This window comes from Grus americana, chromosome 16 (genome assembly GCF_028858705.1).
Source record: "Grus americana isolate bGruAme1 chromosome 16, bGruAme1.mat, whole genome shotgun sequence".
NCBI lineage: Eukaryota > Metazoa > Chordata > Aves > Gruiformes > Gruidae > Grus > Grus americana.
The window spans coordinates 5,768,814-5,784,014 of record NC_072867.1 but is presented as its reverse complement, the minus strand read 5'-3'; the positions used below and the strand labels follow the sequence as shown (position 1 = coordinate 5,784,014).

General features: G+C 41.3%; 1 protein-coding gene across 7 annotated transcripts in view; it reads left to right on the top strand.

Annotated features, from left to right (window-relative positions):
• The window catches only part of SPPL3 (signal peptide peptidase like 3), a 62,186-nt gene that overhangs the window by 38,920 nt on the left and 8,065 nt on the right, over positions 1–15,201 (top strand). For 6 of the 7 annotated variants that reach the window (XR_008579553.1, XM_054844635.1, XM_054844640.1 and 3 more), the window contains 4 exons: positions 1,135–1,223; positions 3,944–4,063; positions 7,428–7,506; positions 8,248–8,360. Coding sequence is in view for 6 of the 7 variants with exons in the window: in XM_054844635.1 (XP_054700610.1) it covers positions 1,135–1,223; positions 3,944–4,063; positions 7,428–7,506; positions 8,248–8,360 (401 nt within the window). In the remaining variant the exon portion in view is untranslated. The remainder of the gene's footprint in view (positions 1–1,134; positions 1,224–3,943; positions 4,064–7,427; positions 7,507–8,247; positions 8,361–15,201) is intronic. The other variant, XM_054844639.1, reaches the window with a different exon arrangement.

Here is a 15,201-nt window from a genome sequence, read left to right as displayed (position 1 = left end):
TTACTTGTCTGACAAATTAATAAAATTTGTTTACTTTGCATAGTATAATTACTCACAACTCAACGTGAAAAGGAGTTTCATGCCTTATGACCTGGAAGTTTTATTGAAATACTTTGATGCTGCTGCAGACATAAGACAGGAGCTGTACAGAGCTCCTTGTGATTCTCTATAGCGTATTTGAATAAGTGAATCTGCAGCTAAGTCATGGATAATATGCATGTATCAGAATGAGAAACTATCATGGTAAACTTAATTGCTACTATTTTTACACAAAACAACCTAGAATTTAACTGATTGTTGGCCAAAACAGACCTTACATGAAATCCCCGTTTCAGAAAGTTACACCAAAATTTGTTAGATTATAATGTAGAAGTTGCATCAAAGACTGTGGCAAAAGGGGTAGAATACTGTGTTATTTTGGATTTTTTTTTTTAAAGTGCGTATATCAAATTGAAAAGATGAATCAATTCCAGCTGAACTGGGTACATTGGGGAATGTTGTCAGCTCCTATAGATGAATTAAGTTGTATCAATTTGTACTATTTATTCAGAGCTTTCTCTAGTCATCTGTCTGGGTGTTTCTAAAATAGGTATCTGGTTACTTTTAGGCTTTGCTGCAACTTTTTCAATTAAGTAAGACCTTACATTCAGCAGACAATTACTTATAAACTAGTTTTGGTCATCATTCATAACAAGATTTAGAGGAAGGAAATAATATTGTTTTAAAAATGAAACCAAATAGTTAAACTTGAATGAAAAAGATCAAAATGAGAACTGGGAAAGAGTTCAAATACATCAGAGAATTGAAACGTTTATTGCATTTCCATCGTGTTCTACACTTCCCAGTAATGCAGTGAAATGTCTTTGTTGTGGTTTGTTGTTAACGCTTACCAGTTCAGACGCTACGGTGACTAGTCTCAGTACCTGTGTGATTTGGTGCCTCATCTGTAACTATAAGTTGTTTTTTTTTTTTTTTTTTTGTTATTTTCCAGTGTGTATAGTATTTTTTCTAATAACAGCATTAAAGGGCTTTTTCAGGGCGAGGGTGCTGTGGTAGAATGGTAAGGAGACCACAGCTGCTGAGCCTAAATAGGAGTTTGAAACTTGCCTGTTAAGTTTGCGTTGTTTCCTGCAGGTCTCTTAACATGGACTTTGAGAATCAAGACAAAGAGAAAGACAATAGCAGTGCAGCTGGGTCTTTTAACGGCAACAGCACCAATAACAGTAAGGGTTAGCTTTACTCCTTATCTTTCTTTCTTCACTTCAGTGTGCTGCATCTTCTTTTGCTTCATCTGTCTGTGTGCTTCAGCTACGTGCTGTGTAGATTCACCTGATGTAACGGAACTGGTTTGTCTCGGCACTTACCATGTTGCTCTGCACTAATACTGCTATCTAGTTCATGCCCATGGACGCTAAATGTAAAACATTGATGTAACATTTCCATGATGCATAGAAATTGCATGCTGCACAATTTGTCGTGTTTTACTGGAAATGGAAACTGCTTTACTTTTTTAAAAAAACACCACAGAGTTACGAGAAGGAAATGTAATTTCTTTTGTCTGGTGTTTATCGCTATGATGTATGAGCCCGTCCGTAAGTAATGAGAGATCTCATGGTATGCTAACAAGTCCATAAAGATGATTCAGCTTTACCAATAGAGAAATTGATGTATAGAGTTCACATGGCTTTGGGCAACTCATTTATAGTGGACAACAAAATATGTGTCTACACCCAGTCTATTCAGAGTGGGGATTAACGTGTCAGCTCCTACGTGGTGATTGTCCCCTCTGTAATCTATAGATAGGTTCCATGCAGCTTGGCCATTTGAGATGCACTGATTTGCAGGTAAAAATATATACATGAACAGTTAGAGTAGAATGTGTTGTACACAATGTGCTGTAAATTCACACCTGAGTTTAACTTAAAGCAGTTTTGATGGGTATATTCTGAGAATAGGCTCTAGAATGAATAGTTTCAGCAAGTTTAGAAGACAGGAGTGAGACATGTGAGCAGCCCTGTGCTCAAAACCCTGAATGCTAAGGTTGCTTTGCTTAAAGTAAGAAATATAGCTTTAAAATTATAAAATTAATAACACACATTATGCTATATGTGTCTTTTTTTTTTTGGTCTTTTTTTAAATATAGACTCTTGGAACTGACATGGTTGTCAGAGCACTGCTTCTGTTGACAGCGCAGAGCAAAGAGGTTGCTGTGCTTGGTGATTCAGTAGTGAACAGTAGAGGCTTTTGGCATCTGGGAAGTAAGAGAAGACAGACTGGGGCTGGGGAGTAAGCACATTAAGGGGATTAGCTGTCAAAATGATCAGAAATGAAATGAAGAACTTTGACATTTAACACTGCAGGCACTAATTCCCATATGCTGTGGTGGTTTGTAGCATGTAATTTCTGGGGTTTTGTTTTGTTTGTTTTTCCCTTGGGAAGTTGAAGGGCATGTGAATAAATGCTTTTTCTCAAAGCAGGAGGAACTAGATCTAAGTCACAGATTAGAACAGGAATTTTTGTGTCTTTGCACTGTCATCACTGAATTATCTATATTGTACTTTACCCTTTTGTACCAGACCTCAGTGACACAGAAATCCTAGGTGACTGAGTTCTTCTGCTTTATGTTTTTAAAATTTACTGAACTACTTATGTTTAAGAATAATAGATCCATGACCCGAACTAATAAATGACCATACAGTGAAAGTGTCATGGCTTCCATGCTCGTTGTTTAGCTTTCCTTTTGTGAAAATGGTTAAATACTTATGACAGATACTAAGTTGTAGTGTGTGTATTTCACATGGGTGTGAGGTTTTTTGACATACCCAGATACAGTGGTAACTATGAGTTGTGTAGGTAAATCAAGTGACTACTTCAGATGTTATTTTAATGCTCTACAAGTATAAGTACTCCTTGTATTTTGAATTGGTTTACTACTTATGTCATCTTTTCTTCCCCATTTATGATCAAATGTAAATACAGCTACAGAGAGTCATTAAGCATTAGAATTTGTGTGGATAGGTGGGCTTTTCAAAGCCTGATCTTCTCAATTTTGTTAGTAATTATAAAAACTCATGGTAAAATACAGTAAAAAATGTCCTGTCCCATTATTAATATCCCTAGTAGTCACACTGCATGGTTGAGGTGGGGGGAATAATCGGAATAAAATACTTCAGTATCACTGCACTGTTTAAAATTGCTTCTGGCTATAAAATGTAAGCATGAATTTTTGTTGGTTTTTAGCATAAAAGGTGATTATAGTGCACGCTGAACTGAGCCGATAGTTTCATAAACAGGTAAATGACTTGGGTGTTTTTTGAAAACTGCCCTTTTTTGTTAGACTTGATGTTATCTGGTGATTGCAATCAGTGATACAATTTAAGTGCACGGTGGCCTTCACCCAAGTGGAATTTGAAGCTGTGGCACCCTTTGCATGAGCTTCGTCAGCCTAACAGTCTGCAGCTGTGATGTTAGTCAGGCTCTTCACCTTGGGCTGAGAGGTTAAATAAAACTTTTATATGCTCTGTTCAATATGTTGCTCAGTGTAAAACAAAGCAAATATATAATTTTATATATATATAAAAATAATATAAACATAATAAAAATCTATGGCACAAGAAAAAAAATCATACATTTTCTTTCAGCTTTGAGTTCTTGGAATCTGCAAAGCACGGCTGTTGCTGTGCACTCCCAGCGCTGCAATCACGCAGTTTAGCTGGAGTGTTTCCACGCTGACTTTTGGAAGTCAGTTGCTGTGCTTGGTTATATGCACACTTGCTGTGCTTGGTTATGATAGTGCACAAGGATCTCGGAGTAAATGTCTGTTGCACCAGCATTGAAATGGAATATATCGTCAGAGTCCTTGATTGTGTCGGTGAGGACAGGCTGTCAATATGCGCGTGATAAGGAATAGCCCGAGTTAAATGTTGCTTGCTTTCTTCTGCAGGTATTCAAACCATTGATTCTACCCAGGCATTGTTCCTGCCGATCGGAGCGTCTGTGTCTCTCCTAGTTATGTTCTTCTTCTTTGATTCAGTTCAAGTTGTCTTTACAATATGCACAGCAGGTGACTTAAGTTTTCTTTTCTTTATAAGAATTTGAATAGAACAGAAAGCATTAACTGAATTAAATATTGTTGATAAGAATTATAATACATGTCATAGTACATTCAAAAAAACTTCATCAGGTTTCACAGTTGTATTTTCATGTCTCTGTAGCTATTAATAAAGTGACAAGTATTATCTGAGAAGTATTTTCCACTTAGAGATTTGCTAAATGTACTGAACTATAAATTGCCAGAGTTTTGAAAGATGCTGGACGTATTATTTTACATAAAGTTCACTTGTTTATAAATCAGTGCTCAGAACTGTACATGGTATTTCGTAATTCAGGTACTTCATAGGATCATAGCATAACTCTGGAGATTCTATCCAGAGACTTCTTTTTCTCGTTTAATTTTCATTTTGGCTGTTACCCAGTTTTTCTTTGTTTCAAGGGTACTTCTGGTCTCACTAGCATTTTCAGTGTTATTCTTTTGCATTGCTTGAATTTAGAACAAAAATGAAATAGTCGTCCTCTAATCCTGTTTATTATTATTTACATTTTGTCATATAAGTAAATAACAGGGCTTTGATTTTTGGAAAATTTTGGCCTTTTGATCTTTTTGCAGTTCTTTAAGAGACCAGCTGCTGTTCAGGGTAGCAGCATTCTTCCTACTGCTCCAAATTCACAGCAGCTTTTAAAAGTTGTACTCCTCAGTCCACATACTGAGTCTGTGAAGCTTTTTAAACCCCTAAATAGCTCTCATCCTTTCCTGCTTCTCGTATATGCAGTGCAGGCTTTTCCCTCATGATTTAACTCCCAAGCTATGCATCCCCTCCAGCCTCTTAAACAAGGCTGGTGTTGATGGGTGAAATCTAAATCTCTGCTTTTAGCATGAGGCTTGACTCCTGTCTCTAATTCTGGAGGCACAGTCCTGTAGAGGTCGGTTGAATGCTGCTTTGATAACTTTGACCTATGACACATACGTTCTTTCCTAGTAAAATAGTTACTTTGGATAAATTCTACTATATGCTAGATATTAGGGGAATATACACACGCACACACATATATATATGAGATATTATAAGGGAAGATTTATGACAAAAGACAAATTTTAATTTGTCAAGCTTATTGGTCCATTTATTTCCAGAATGCCCTTGACATTTGTAACTTTGTTTGTAACATTTGTGGTGTCTAAGTAGATGATATTGTGTCAGTTAGGGCTTGTTGCAGGTTTAAGAGGATTGAGTCTGTTTGGATCAGTGCCCCTGGGTATCTTTATTCTTGAACCTGATTTTAAGATACTTTTGTGCTTTTCCCTGGTCTTGCATCAGGGGGTGTCATTAAGCACAGGGGACTTTGGCCCCAGAACCTCTAAAATGCAAAGCTTCGTTAGAGGCAGCACAGCAGGATGTGGACCCTGCTGGAGTTGGGAACTTGAGAACTGTGCAACTTGGTCCCTCTGTCCCCTGAAGATCAAGCAGTGCTATTTTACATCCTCTCTTTGTAGATTTTAGAGCCTGATGTTGGGGAACTTCTAAATTACAGCCGACGTCTGGTTTCTTAAACCCCTCTTAAATCTTCCTCCCGCAAAGACTGGCCTTTCAGGGCAGAGTCAGGAGCAAGGGTAGGTACAGTAACAGCCCAAGGCCAGGACCAGCTGCTAAGCAGAGGGCAGAGCTAAAGAGTTGGCGTGTTGCCTGCAGACAGGAGTTAAGCCAAGGGATTGCCAATTGAATAACGGGTATTGAGACTAGAGGGAAGAGAAAACTTACGACTGGAAGCCTGGACAGTCGGGAACGAGGACAAGAGTGGGTACTCTTGTGTATTTGTGTGATAACATTTTAATTCTTATACTCTCTGAATGAGCCCAGCTTGGGGTGGCAGCTGTTGGGGATACTGGGATGGGAGGCACAGGGCTCCCTGCTGATAAGAGCTGGAGGAGAGGAAGGGGAAGGAGAAACTCCTAGGGCAAAGAGGGGTGGTCTGGGTGAGGAAGGGTCAGTCCCGCTGCGGTGGAGGTGGAGAGGGAGCAGGGCTTGGGGCAGGCGGCGACGCATGCAGGGCTTGGGGCAGCAGGGGCACGGGTTTTGCTGTGCAGCGTTCTTTGCCCAGCACCTCTGAAAAGGTTCCTAGTTCAACATATGCAGACTTGTCGCACTCTTCGTTCTTTCCCAACCTATTCTGACTTTTTTTCCTCCTCTCTGAAATATGGATAGAACTGTGAGTTTCCATGGTGCTGTTTGCATACAGACACTTTAAAATTTTCTTTTTAAATGAATTGATCTTTTTAAATCTTCCTCCCACCAGAAGGGGCAGAATTGATGGGTGGAAGGGTGGGGTTTGACCAAACCAATTTCTTTTCTGCAATTGACTTCAGCTGTGTACTAAAGAGAATGTTTGATTCCTTCCCATCATCTTCATCTGAGAAGAGGAAAAAAAAAAATTCCTTTTAAAAACCGACAACCACCACCCCAGTTTTTTAAGGAATGAGGAGAGCACAAAAATTTGATTTTCAGTATGCAGAAAATGTTGAGCGACTCTTCCATTTTCATTTCAGTCTGGTTTTGCTACAACAGTTTTGGATGCGTGGCGCTGACATGTCTGTGTCTCCACGCCCTCGCTTTTCAGCCTTTTAAACAGTCCTTAGGACAAACACAGTGCTTTTTTTTTTTTTTTTAATGGAAGGAAAAATGATTATAAATACCAGCAGTTACTAAATGTTTTTACAAATGCGTGGGTGGGATAAGTATGCTTCTTGAAAAAGAAAATGTTTATGGAAATAGTCTATTTGGATATTTATGTATTTTTATCGCCCTCTTTTCAAAAACTTAAAGCACTTTGTATTTAACAGTTTTAAGTTGCCAGCAACTGGATATAACTTATTTTGAATTGTACTTTATTTCAGTAATGAATAAAGGGTTGTGAGTGAGATGGGGGATAAAAGTGACTCTCTGAGTTAAAAAGTGGAAAAAAATCCCTTTATTATGCTGACTTAGTCTGTGTCATATATTGAAGAATTTTAAAAGAATCTCACAGCCAGTTTGTAGTAAGTGCTCACATTTTTTTTCACTCTCAGAATATTTGAAAACTATTTTTCTTGCTGACATGATCATGAATAGCCTTAAGATTTTTTTTTTTTTTTTTAAGGTTTGGGGATGAGGCATTGCATTCCTTAGAGCTTTTATTTTGATTGAAGTTTGAGAGCGTACTAACAATAGAAGCTCTGCAGAAAATCTTGGAGCCTGTAGCTGCTCTTGCTTTAATAATACTGCAGCATATGATAATAGGACATTGTTGCAAGAGCTTTTTCAAATTGGAGAAGCTTGTTTGTGTACTGTAGAAATTAGGTCTGAATGTACTAATATTACCTTGTATTCTTTTTCTAGTCCTTGCAACAATAGCTTTCGCCTTCCTTCTGCTCCCGATGTGCCAGTACTTAACACGGCCTTGTTCACCTCAAAACAAGTAAGGACTTGAGAAAACTTTTCTCCTCTCCTTGTATGTTGTATTGATTTCTTTTAATGAGAATTCTTTAACGGAGTCTTTGGTGACAAGCATTAACCTCAGGGCTTCAGGGCTGATGTTTGTGCATATTTTTTGTGCCAACACCATGTTTACGCTTTGAAACTCGGAAGCACAAATTCTGCTTGCCAGCCTGGGAAGTGCAGTACCATTGCAGGGGACTAGGTTTCCCAACGGTGGTTTTCAAGAAGGTTTGGCTTCTTTTGGCTGAGATTACAGAGTTTGGGATTTGGTATTGGATTTTAATGTTTGTTAACGTTGGGCTATGGATTTTAATGCTGTCTTTTTCAGAGACTGTAGTTACACTAGTGAGAATTACAGTTGTTAGTGTCATGTTTTGAAACAATTTTTTTTTTTTAACCTTGTGACTGGAGTTCATGTTGCGAAAAGCACTATCTTAGATGGTACTAGGAAATAGCATTCATGGTAACAATTTCAAGAGAGGTGCCAGGATTTACAGGGGTTTTTCCATCTCTGTGGTTCAGGCATTGCACACGTTATTTGAATGTGAGGAAAGCTTTTATTTTGTTGCTGTTTTGGTACCTATTTGTGGCAAAGGAACTTCCCTTCAGTTGTTCTTGGCATCTTTCATCAGCAGTTGAGCCTTATTCCAACAGTGTCCATTTTCTGTTCTTTAAATGGAAACATAAAGTCTTCTAGCTAATGTTTATATGTTGTTCCTAGGATTTCCTTTGGCTGCTGCGGGCGTTTCACTGCTGCTGAGTTGCTCTCATTTTCTCTGTCTGTGATGCTTGTCCTTATCTGGGTCCTAACCGGCCACTGGCTCCTTATGGATGGTGAGTATGTGAATTAAGGGATTTTCCTGCTGGTTTTTTGCCTGTTCTGACACATCCAGTCACCTGGTGATGATTGGTGAAATGTGCTAATATTAATAGCTTGCTGAGTTGTAATATTGTGTGGTAGACTCCCTGAAAACAACTGCTGTCAGGAACATGCCAGGGTAATGTTTGGGACACCTGTTTTTCTGGTTTGTAAAAGCTTCCAGGGAAGTGCCAGAACACTCATGAAAGATATTTTGCACCTGTGTGGTGTAGGGTGAATCGCCAGTTTTAGTTAAAGATGTGTGGAGACCGTGGTTGTTTATGAATCATAACTTGATCTTAACAATCCTGTTAATTTTTGCTGTGCGTCTTGTTGGTTTTTGGTTCAGATGGTCAAATAATTTGTTGTGAGACACTTCACAGTAGCTGGTTGTCTTTGATCTCTTTGATGCTTGCCAATTAGGGTGGTGAGATGGGTGAAGCTGGCAGGCATCCAGTTGGCTTGAAGGTGTAATTTATTTTAATTTTTTTTATGCTGGTTGAACTGAATTCACAGCTTACTGTTCTGAAAAGAAGCTTTCCTCCTCCCCTCCTGCCTTCCAAATCTCTTGTGCTAGCTCTGGCACTCATTTAATCACATGGTAAACTGATTCAGCTCACTAGAATGGCAGCATACTCTTTTTTTGCCAGGCTATTTTGCTGCTGCTGCAGTAAGATGAATCGGATTATTGTGCAGTCAGTTATGTGCTAAATTTGGCAAAAGGTAAGTGGCAGCGTGATGGGATGCGAGAGGATGGAGTGGATATGATAGCAAAGGGATGAAGGGGTAGCCAGGAGCAGGACCTCTGCTTCTCAGTAGTGTCAGGCAGCTAAATTGGCTTAGGACATCTCATGAAATGGCACCCTGAGGTTGTGATTGCTTGAGGAAAAATAGCTGGGACGACATTACCTGGCCTTGAAATTGTTTGTTGCAATAGAAAACATGCAGCCCATCAGCTTTCCAGGCCTCCTAAATGAGATAGCAGCAGGTCCTTAGCACTGAAAGGTCTGTCATGGCACTTTGATTATTTCTTTTTTCTATAGGCATTGTGCTTCGTTCATGCTTTTTGCTGCATTTAAAAGTTCCACTTGTTGTATGTTATGGAATACCTTTTAAAATACCCAGATACTAAATGAAAAAATGCAGATGAAGTTTGTTTTGTGTTAAGCAGAGTGAAATCAAGGGTGCTTTTGATCTGTGGCAGCTACAAAGCTAAATGGAGTGTCAAGTGTGGATTTTTCACAAAATCTGAAAAGACTTGTCTACACTGAGATAGCAACAGAAGCATTTACTTAAAAAGAGCTATTTTTGTGAGCACTTCAGTCTGAAATAGTGGGCTTTGAGGTAATTAATCTGCAGAGTACTGAACTACTGGTTTCTGGGTTTTATTTCTCTTGGTGGTTGTTTATGATTTACTGAATTGTGTTGATACTGTCTAGCTTTGGAGTATTTTATCTAGTTTATATTAAGAGAGCTTGCACTATATAGGTAAGCTTCCTGTCTTTTGTTCAAATCCAATTAAATCAACGTTCATCTGTGACATTGAACAGGGAACAGCATTTATTGGCCTTCATCAGGGAAACAGACTCTGCAGTTTTACTCCTCATACGGTCCTGCTGCAAGTGGGATCACATCATCTCTGCCTTTTACCCTTTTCTTCTCATAACTGAATTTGAGACCCCCAGTGAATCTTGTTTGGAGGGAACCGTGGGCAATAAGAACTGCTCGGTAATTTATGCAAGTGGAGCACTTGCTCGTCTTCAAGGCAGTGGCTGCCAGCTGCTGGGTGTGCTGTGATCTAACTCCTCCTCCCTGGACAAGCGGTGATGATCTTCTGTTTCGCTGTCGGCAGAAAATGAAACAGATGTTGTGAACATGCTTCACATTGCCTGGGCCGGTGGCTGGAGGGAGAAGTGGGGCAGGCGTTTGTTCTTAACAGTGCACCTCGATTTTTGTATGTATGGTTTGTTGTTGTGCAGTTGACTCTCTCTTTATGGAAGAGTATTTCTGCTTTAGAACTGAGTAAAAAAGGAGGGGAATTACTTCATGGTAATTTCCAGTCCTCACAAAATCCTGCCAGAACAGTTTTTATTGCTCAAATACTACAATTCCCCTGTCTGCACAGTACTTGATTGAACTGTTTCTAAAACTGAGGGACATATTTACAGGAGAGAATGAGCAGATATGGTCTCCAGGGGGTCGTTCTGGCATGTACATACTTGAATTGCTCATTTCTCAGACCAGATTGTTTGATAGAATAATCAAGGATGGTCACTGTGCCCTGGTAAAGCCTGCTTAAAAGCTTTCCTAAATAGTGGACATAGCTGAGATGTACAATGGGAGTGCCGTAGATGTACGCAGTGTCTATCTATAGCTACAGAGTGAACCGAACAGTCACGGGTAACCCAGGAACTGCCAGAGACCATAACTGCTGCGGCAGTCGGGCAGAGGCTACTTCATGATATGTGTTCTTATTCCCACTCTGTAAATACACTTTGAGAGTTTTATAGGAATGTGATTAGATCTGAACTTCAGTACCTGTTTCTTCCAAAGGTCAACTGGTGGCCTGTAGGGGAAGTTTAAGCCTTGCCAGCTTGTATAATGCTTTGTAAACCAGACACCGTGCCACCAACATCTCCATGATTGATTGGTTTCTCCCTTCCTTCCTTCCCTTCCTTCCTTCCCTTCCTTCCTTCCCTTCCTTCCTTCCCTTCCTTCCTTCCCTTCCTTCCTTCCCTTCCTTCCTTCCCTTCCTTCCTTCCCTTCCTTCCTTCCCTTCCTTCCTTCCCTTCCTTCCTTCCCTTCCTTCCTTCCCTTCCTTCCTTCCCTTCCTTCCTTCCCTTCCTTCCTTCCCTTCCTTCCTTCCCTTCCTTCCTTCCCTTCCTTCCTTCCCTTCCTTCCTTCCCTTCCTTCCTTCCCTTCCTTCCTTCCCTTCCTTCCTTCCCTTCCTTCCTTCCCTTCCTTCCTTCCCTTCCTTCCTTCCCTTCCTTCCTTCCCTTCCTTCCTTCCCTTCCTTCCTTCCCTTCCTTCCTTCCCTTCCTTCCTTCCCTTCCTTCCTTCCCTTCCTTCCTTCCCTTCCTTCCTTCCCTTCCTTCCTTCCCTTCCTTCCTTCCCTTCCTTCCTTCCCTTCCTTCCTTCCCTTCCTTCCTTCCCTTCCTTCCTTCCCTTCCTTCCTTCCCTTCCTTCCATCCCTTCCTTCCTTCCCTTCCTTCCTTCCCTTCCTTCCTTCCCTTCCTTCCTTCCCTTCCTTCCTTCCCTTCCTTCCTTCCCTTCCTTCCTTCCCTTCCTTCCTTCCCTTCCTTCCTTCCCTTCCTTCCTTCCCTTCCTTCCTTCCCTTCCTTCCTTCCCTTCCTTCCTTCCCTTCCTTCCTTCCCTTCCTTCCTTCCCTTCCTTCCTTCCCTTCCTTCCTTCCCTTCCTTCCTTCCCTTCCTTCCTTCCCTTCCTTCCTTCCCTTCCTTCCTTCCCTTCCTTCCTTCCCTTCCTTCCTTCCCTTCCTTCCTTCCCTTCCTTCCTTCCCTTCCTTCCATACCTTCCTTCCTTCCCTTCCTTCCTTCCCTTCCTTCCTTCCCTTCCTTCCTTCCCTTCCTTCCTTCCCTTCCTTCCTTCCCTCCCTTCCTTCCCTTCCTTCCTTCCCTTCCTTCCTTCCCTTCCTTCCTTCCCTTCCTTCCTTCCCTTCCTTCCTTCCCTTCCTTCCTTCCCTTCCTTCCTTCCCTTCCTTCCTTCCCTTCCTTCCTTCCCTTCCTTCCTTCCCTTCCTTCCTTCCCTTCCTTCCTTCCCTTCCTTCCTTCCCTTCCTTCCTTCCCTTCCTTCCTTCCCTTCCTTCCTTCCCTTCCTTCCTTCCCTTCCTTCCTTCCCTTCCTTCCTTCCCTTCCTTCCTTCCCTTCCTTCCTTCCCTTCCTTCCTTCCCTTCCTTCCTTCCCTTCCTTCCTTCCCTTCCTTCCTTCCCTTCCTTCCTTCCCTTCCTTCCTTCCCTTCCTTCCTTCCCTTCCTTCCTTCCCTTCCTTCCTTCCCTTCCTTCCTTCCCTTCCTTCCTTCCTTCCTCCCTTCCTTCCTTCCTCCCTTCCTTCCCTTCCTTCCTTCCTTCCCTTCCTTCCTTCCTTCCCTTCCTTCCTTCCCTTCCTTCCTTCCTTCCCTTCCTTCCTTCCTTCCCTCCCTTCCTTCCTTCCTTCCCTTCCTTCCTTCCTTCCCTTCCTTCCTTCCCTTCCTTCCTTCCTTCCCTTCCTTCCTTCCTTCCTTCCCTTCCTTCCTTCCTTCCCTTCCTTCCTTCCTTCCCTTCCTTCCTTCCTTCCCTTCCTTCCTTCCTTCCCTTCCTTCCTTCCTTCCCTTCCTTCCTTCCTTCCCTTCCTTCCTTCCTTCCCTTCCTTCCTTCCTTCCCTTCCTTCCTTCCTTCCCTTCCTTCCTTCCTTCCCTTCCTTCCTTCCTTCCCTTCCTTCCTTCCTTCCCTTCCTTCCCTTCCTTCCTTCCCTTCCTTCCTTCCCTTCCTTCCTTCCCTTCCTTCCTTCCCTTCCTTCCTTCCTTCCTTCCTTCCCTTCCTTCCTTCCTTCCTTCCCTTCCTTCCCTTCCTTCCTTCCCTTCCTTCCTTCCCTTCCTTCCTTCCCTTCCTTCCTTCCCTTCCTTCCTTCCCTTCCTTCCTTCCCTTCCTTCCCTTCCCTTCCTTTCCTTCCCTTCCTTTCCTTCCCTTCCTTTCCTTCCCTTCCTTTCCTTCCCTTCCTTTCCTTCCCTTCCTTTCCTTCCCTTCCTTTCCTTCCCTTCCTTTCCTTCCCTTCCTTTCCTTCCCTTCCTTTCCTTCCCTTCCTTTCCTTCCCTTCCTTTCCTTCCCTTCCTTTCCTTCCCTTCCTTTCCTTCCCTTCCTTTCCTTCCCTTCCTTTCCTTCCCTTCCTTTCCTTCCCTTCCTTTCCTTCCCTTCCTTTCCTTCCCTTCCCTTCGCTTTGGGTTTTGGGGGTTTTTTTCTTGTTGTTTTTAATGATATGGAGTATATTTCAATGGAGATCTGCCTTATATAGTTTGTTGGCACTATCCCTGAGCTTGGGTATGGATGCCTTTGTTTCTCATGCAATTTCTGGATTTTTTGTTGGAAAAGGAAGCTGGCTTCCATTTAGAGAAGCCTGTTGGTGGTTTGACTGCACTTTGGCCCATATTGCTCGTACTTGCTCTTGGGCATTCTTGCTTCCCTTCTGTTTTTTAAATTTACCAATATTTCTTAAAGCAGTTGCAAAACTGCATAATTATTAGCATGTGTATTTCACTGTCATCTAACGGACTTTTTTCCATCTCCTTTTCTACCCAATATTTGCGTAGTTTGATGAAAGTGAGTTGCGCGTGTGCCTGTGTTCATTTCAGCAATAGAGAAGTAGAGTGTGCGAACAATAGATAAAACTTCACACTGGTTAAAATAGTTCCACTTCTCGTTAATTATAACCTGGAAATCCTCTCCTAAATATAGGCTTGCTTGAGCTATTATTAACATTAGCTTTAGAGAAACCTCTTTGATTTGAGACAGGCTGTTCCCTTGTATTTGCTGTTCTGCCAGAGGAAGTCTGTAACTCAAGGCTATATTGAATTACTGAATGCAGTTCGTTTTCTCGCTGCTTTGCTATGTCAGATTCTTTAAACCTCAATAATTTGCTTACATTTCATAGCTAGTTACAGTTATGCAGCATGATTTAGGGTACGTTTTTATCTGAGTAATCCCATTACTTTGTTAAGACTGGCAGCCGTGACAGTTACTGTTGTGCTACGCGTGTCAATTCTCAAAAGATAAGGTGGGATTGCCAAAGTCATTGCTGGGATGCAACCCCTGGGCACCGCAAGCAGCCACGCTGGCAGGCGTTCAGTAGTGCTTTTCTCCCCTGAAGCTGTATGGAAATGTTTCCTTAGTGTTTTGATGGAAGAACTCTGCATCTTTCAGGTGAAATGCAAGCATAAGGTAGTTGTACAGTTGCATAATTATAGCGTAGAGAATCTGAATGTTAACTTCTACATTTTGGCCTACTCAAGTTGTGCTGGTGGGCATATATGTGATGAATCACTTTTCCTTGCAGTTCCAGTTGGTCAAAACAGGATTGTAACTTTTTACAAATTCTGTGTCATGTTAGACAAATACATTTTGTTTACCAATGTCTGCATACTTCAGTGAAATCTGGTCCCAACAGGGCCCCATTATTCCTTGTAAGTATACTGATATCATAGGTGAAAGTTGATTTACTTTTTAAGTTTTTTTAATTATTTTTTTAAGTGTCTCTTTAGGGATTTGCTTATAACCAGTTCAAATATATTCAGTTGTCGAAGCTGAAGGTCTTTGGTAGCTAAGGCTAGACCTTAAGAAGCAGAAAATCACACAAATGTGAAGACTGGGATATTTTTAGTGCAACATCTTAGTTTTCTATCCTGACAAAATTCCCCTTGACACAGAACTAACATCTGAGCCTGCGGCATGTTGTTCATCCTGTTGATCTGGCTGAAAACTCACCCTTGGGAGACGGGTTAGGAAAAGACTTGCCCATTTTTTTTTCCCCATTGGTAGGTAGGCTTTCACATAGATTTGTGTTATTGGGAAATCCCTGTATATCTGAACAATAATATGTGATAGTCAGTGTTACACAATCTTGCACAAGCAGAAGATCTGAGTGGGGTTTTTTTGTCATATCATGTTCTAACATGTCACATAACCATGCTATTTCTGAATTAAGAGTCAAGAATTTTATTTATTTTATGCATTTACTAGAAAACCTCCTAATAGTGTAAAAGTAGAGGGTTATGTTTGGGGCACAAAGAATTCAAAGTAGTTTTGTTGCTTCTGGTTTTAACTGAAAAGTC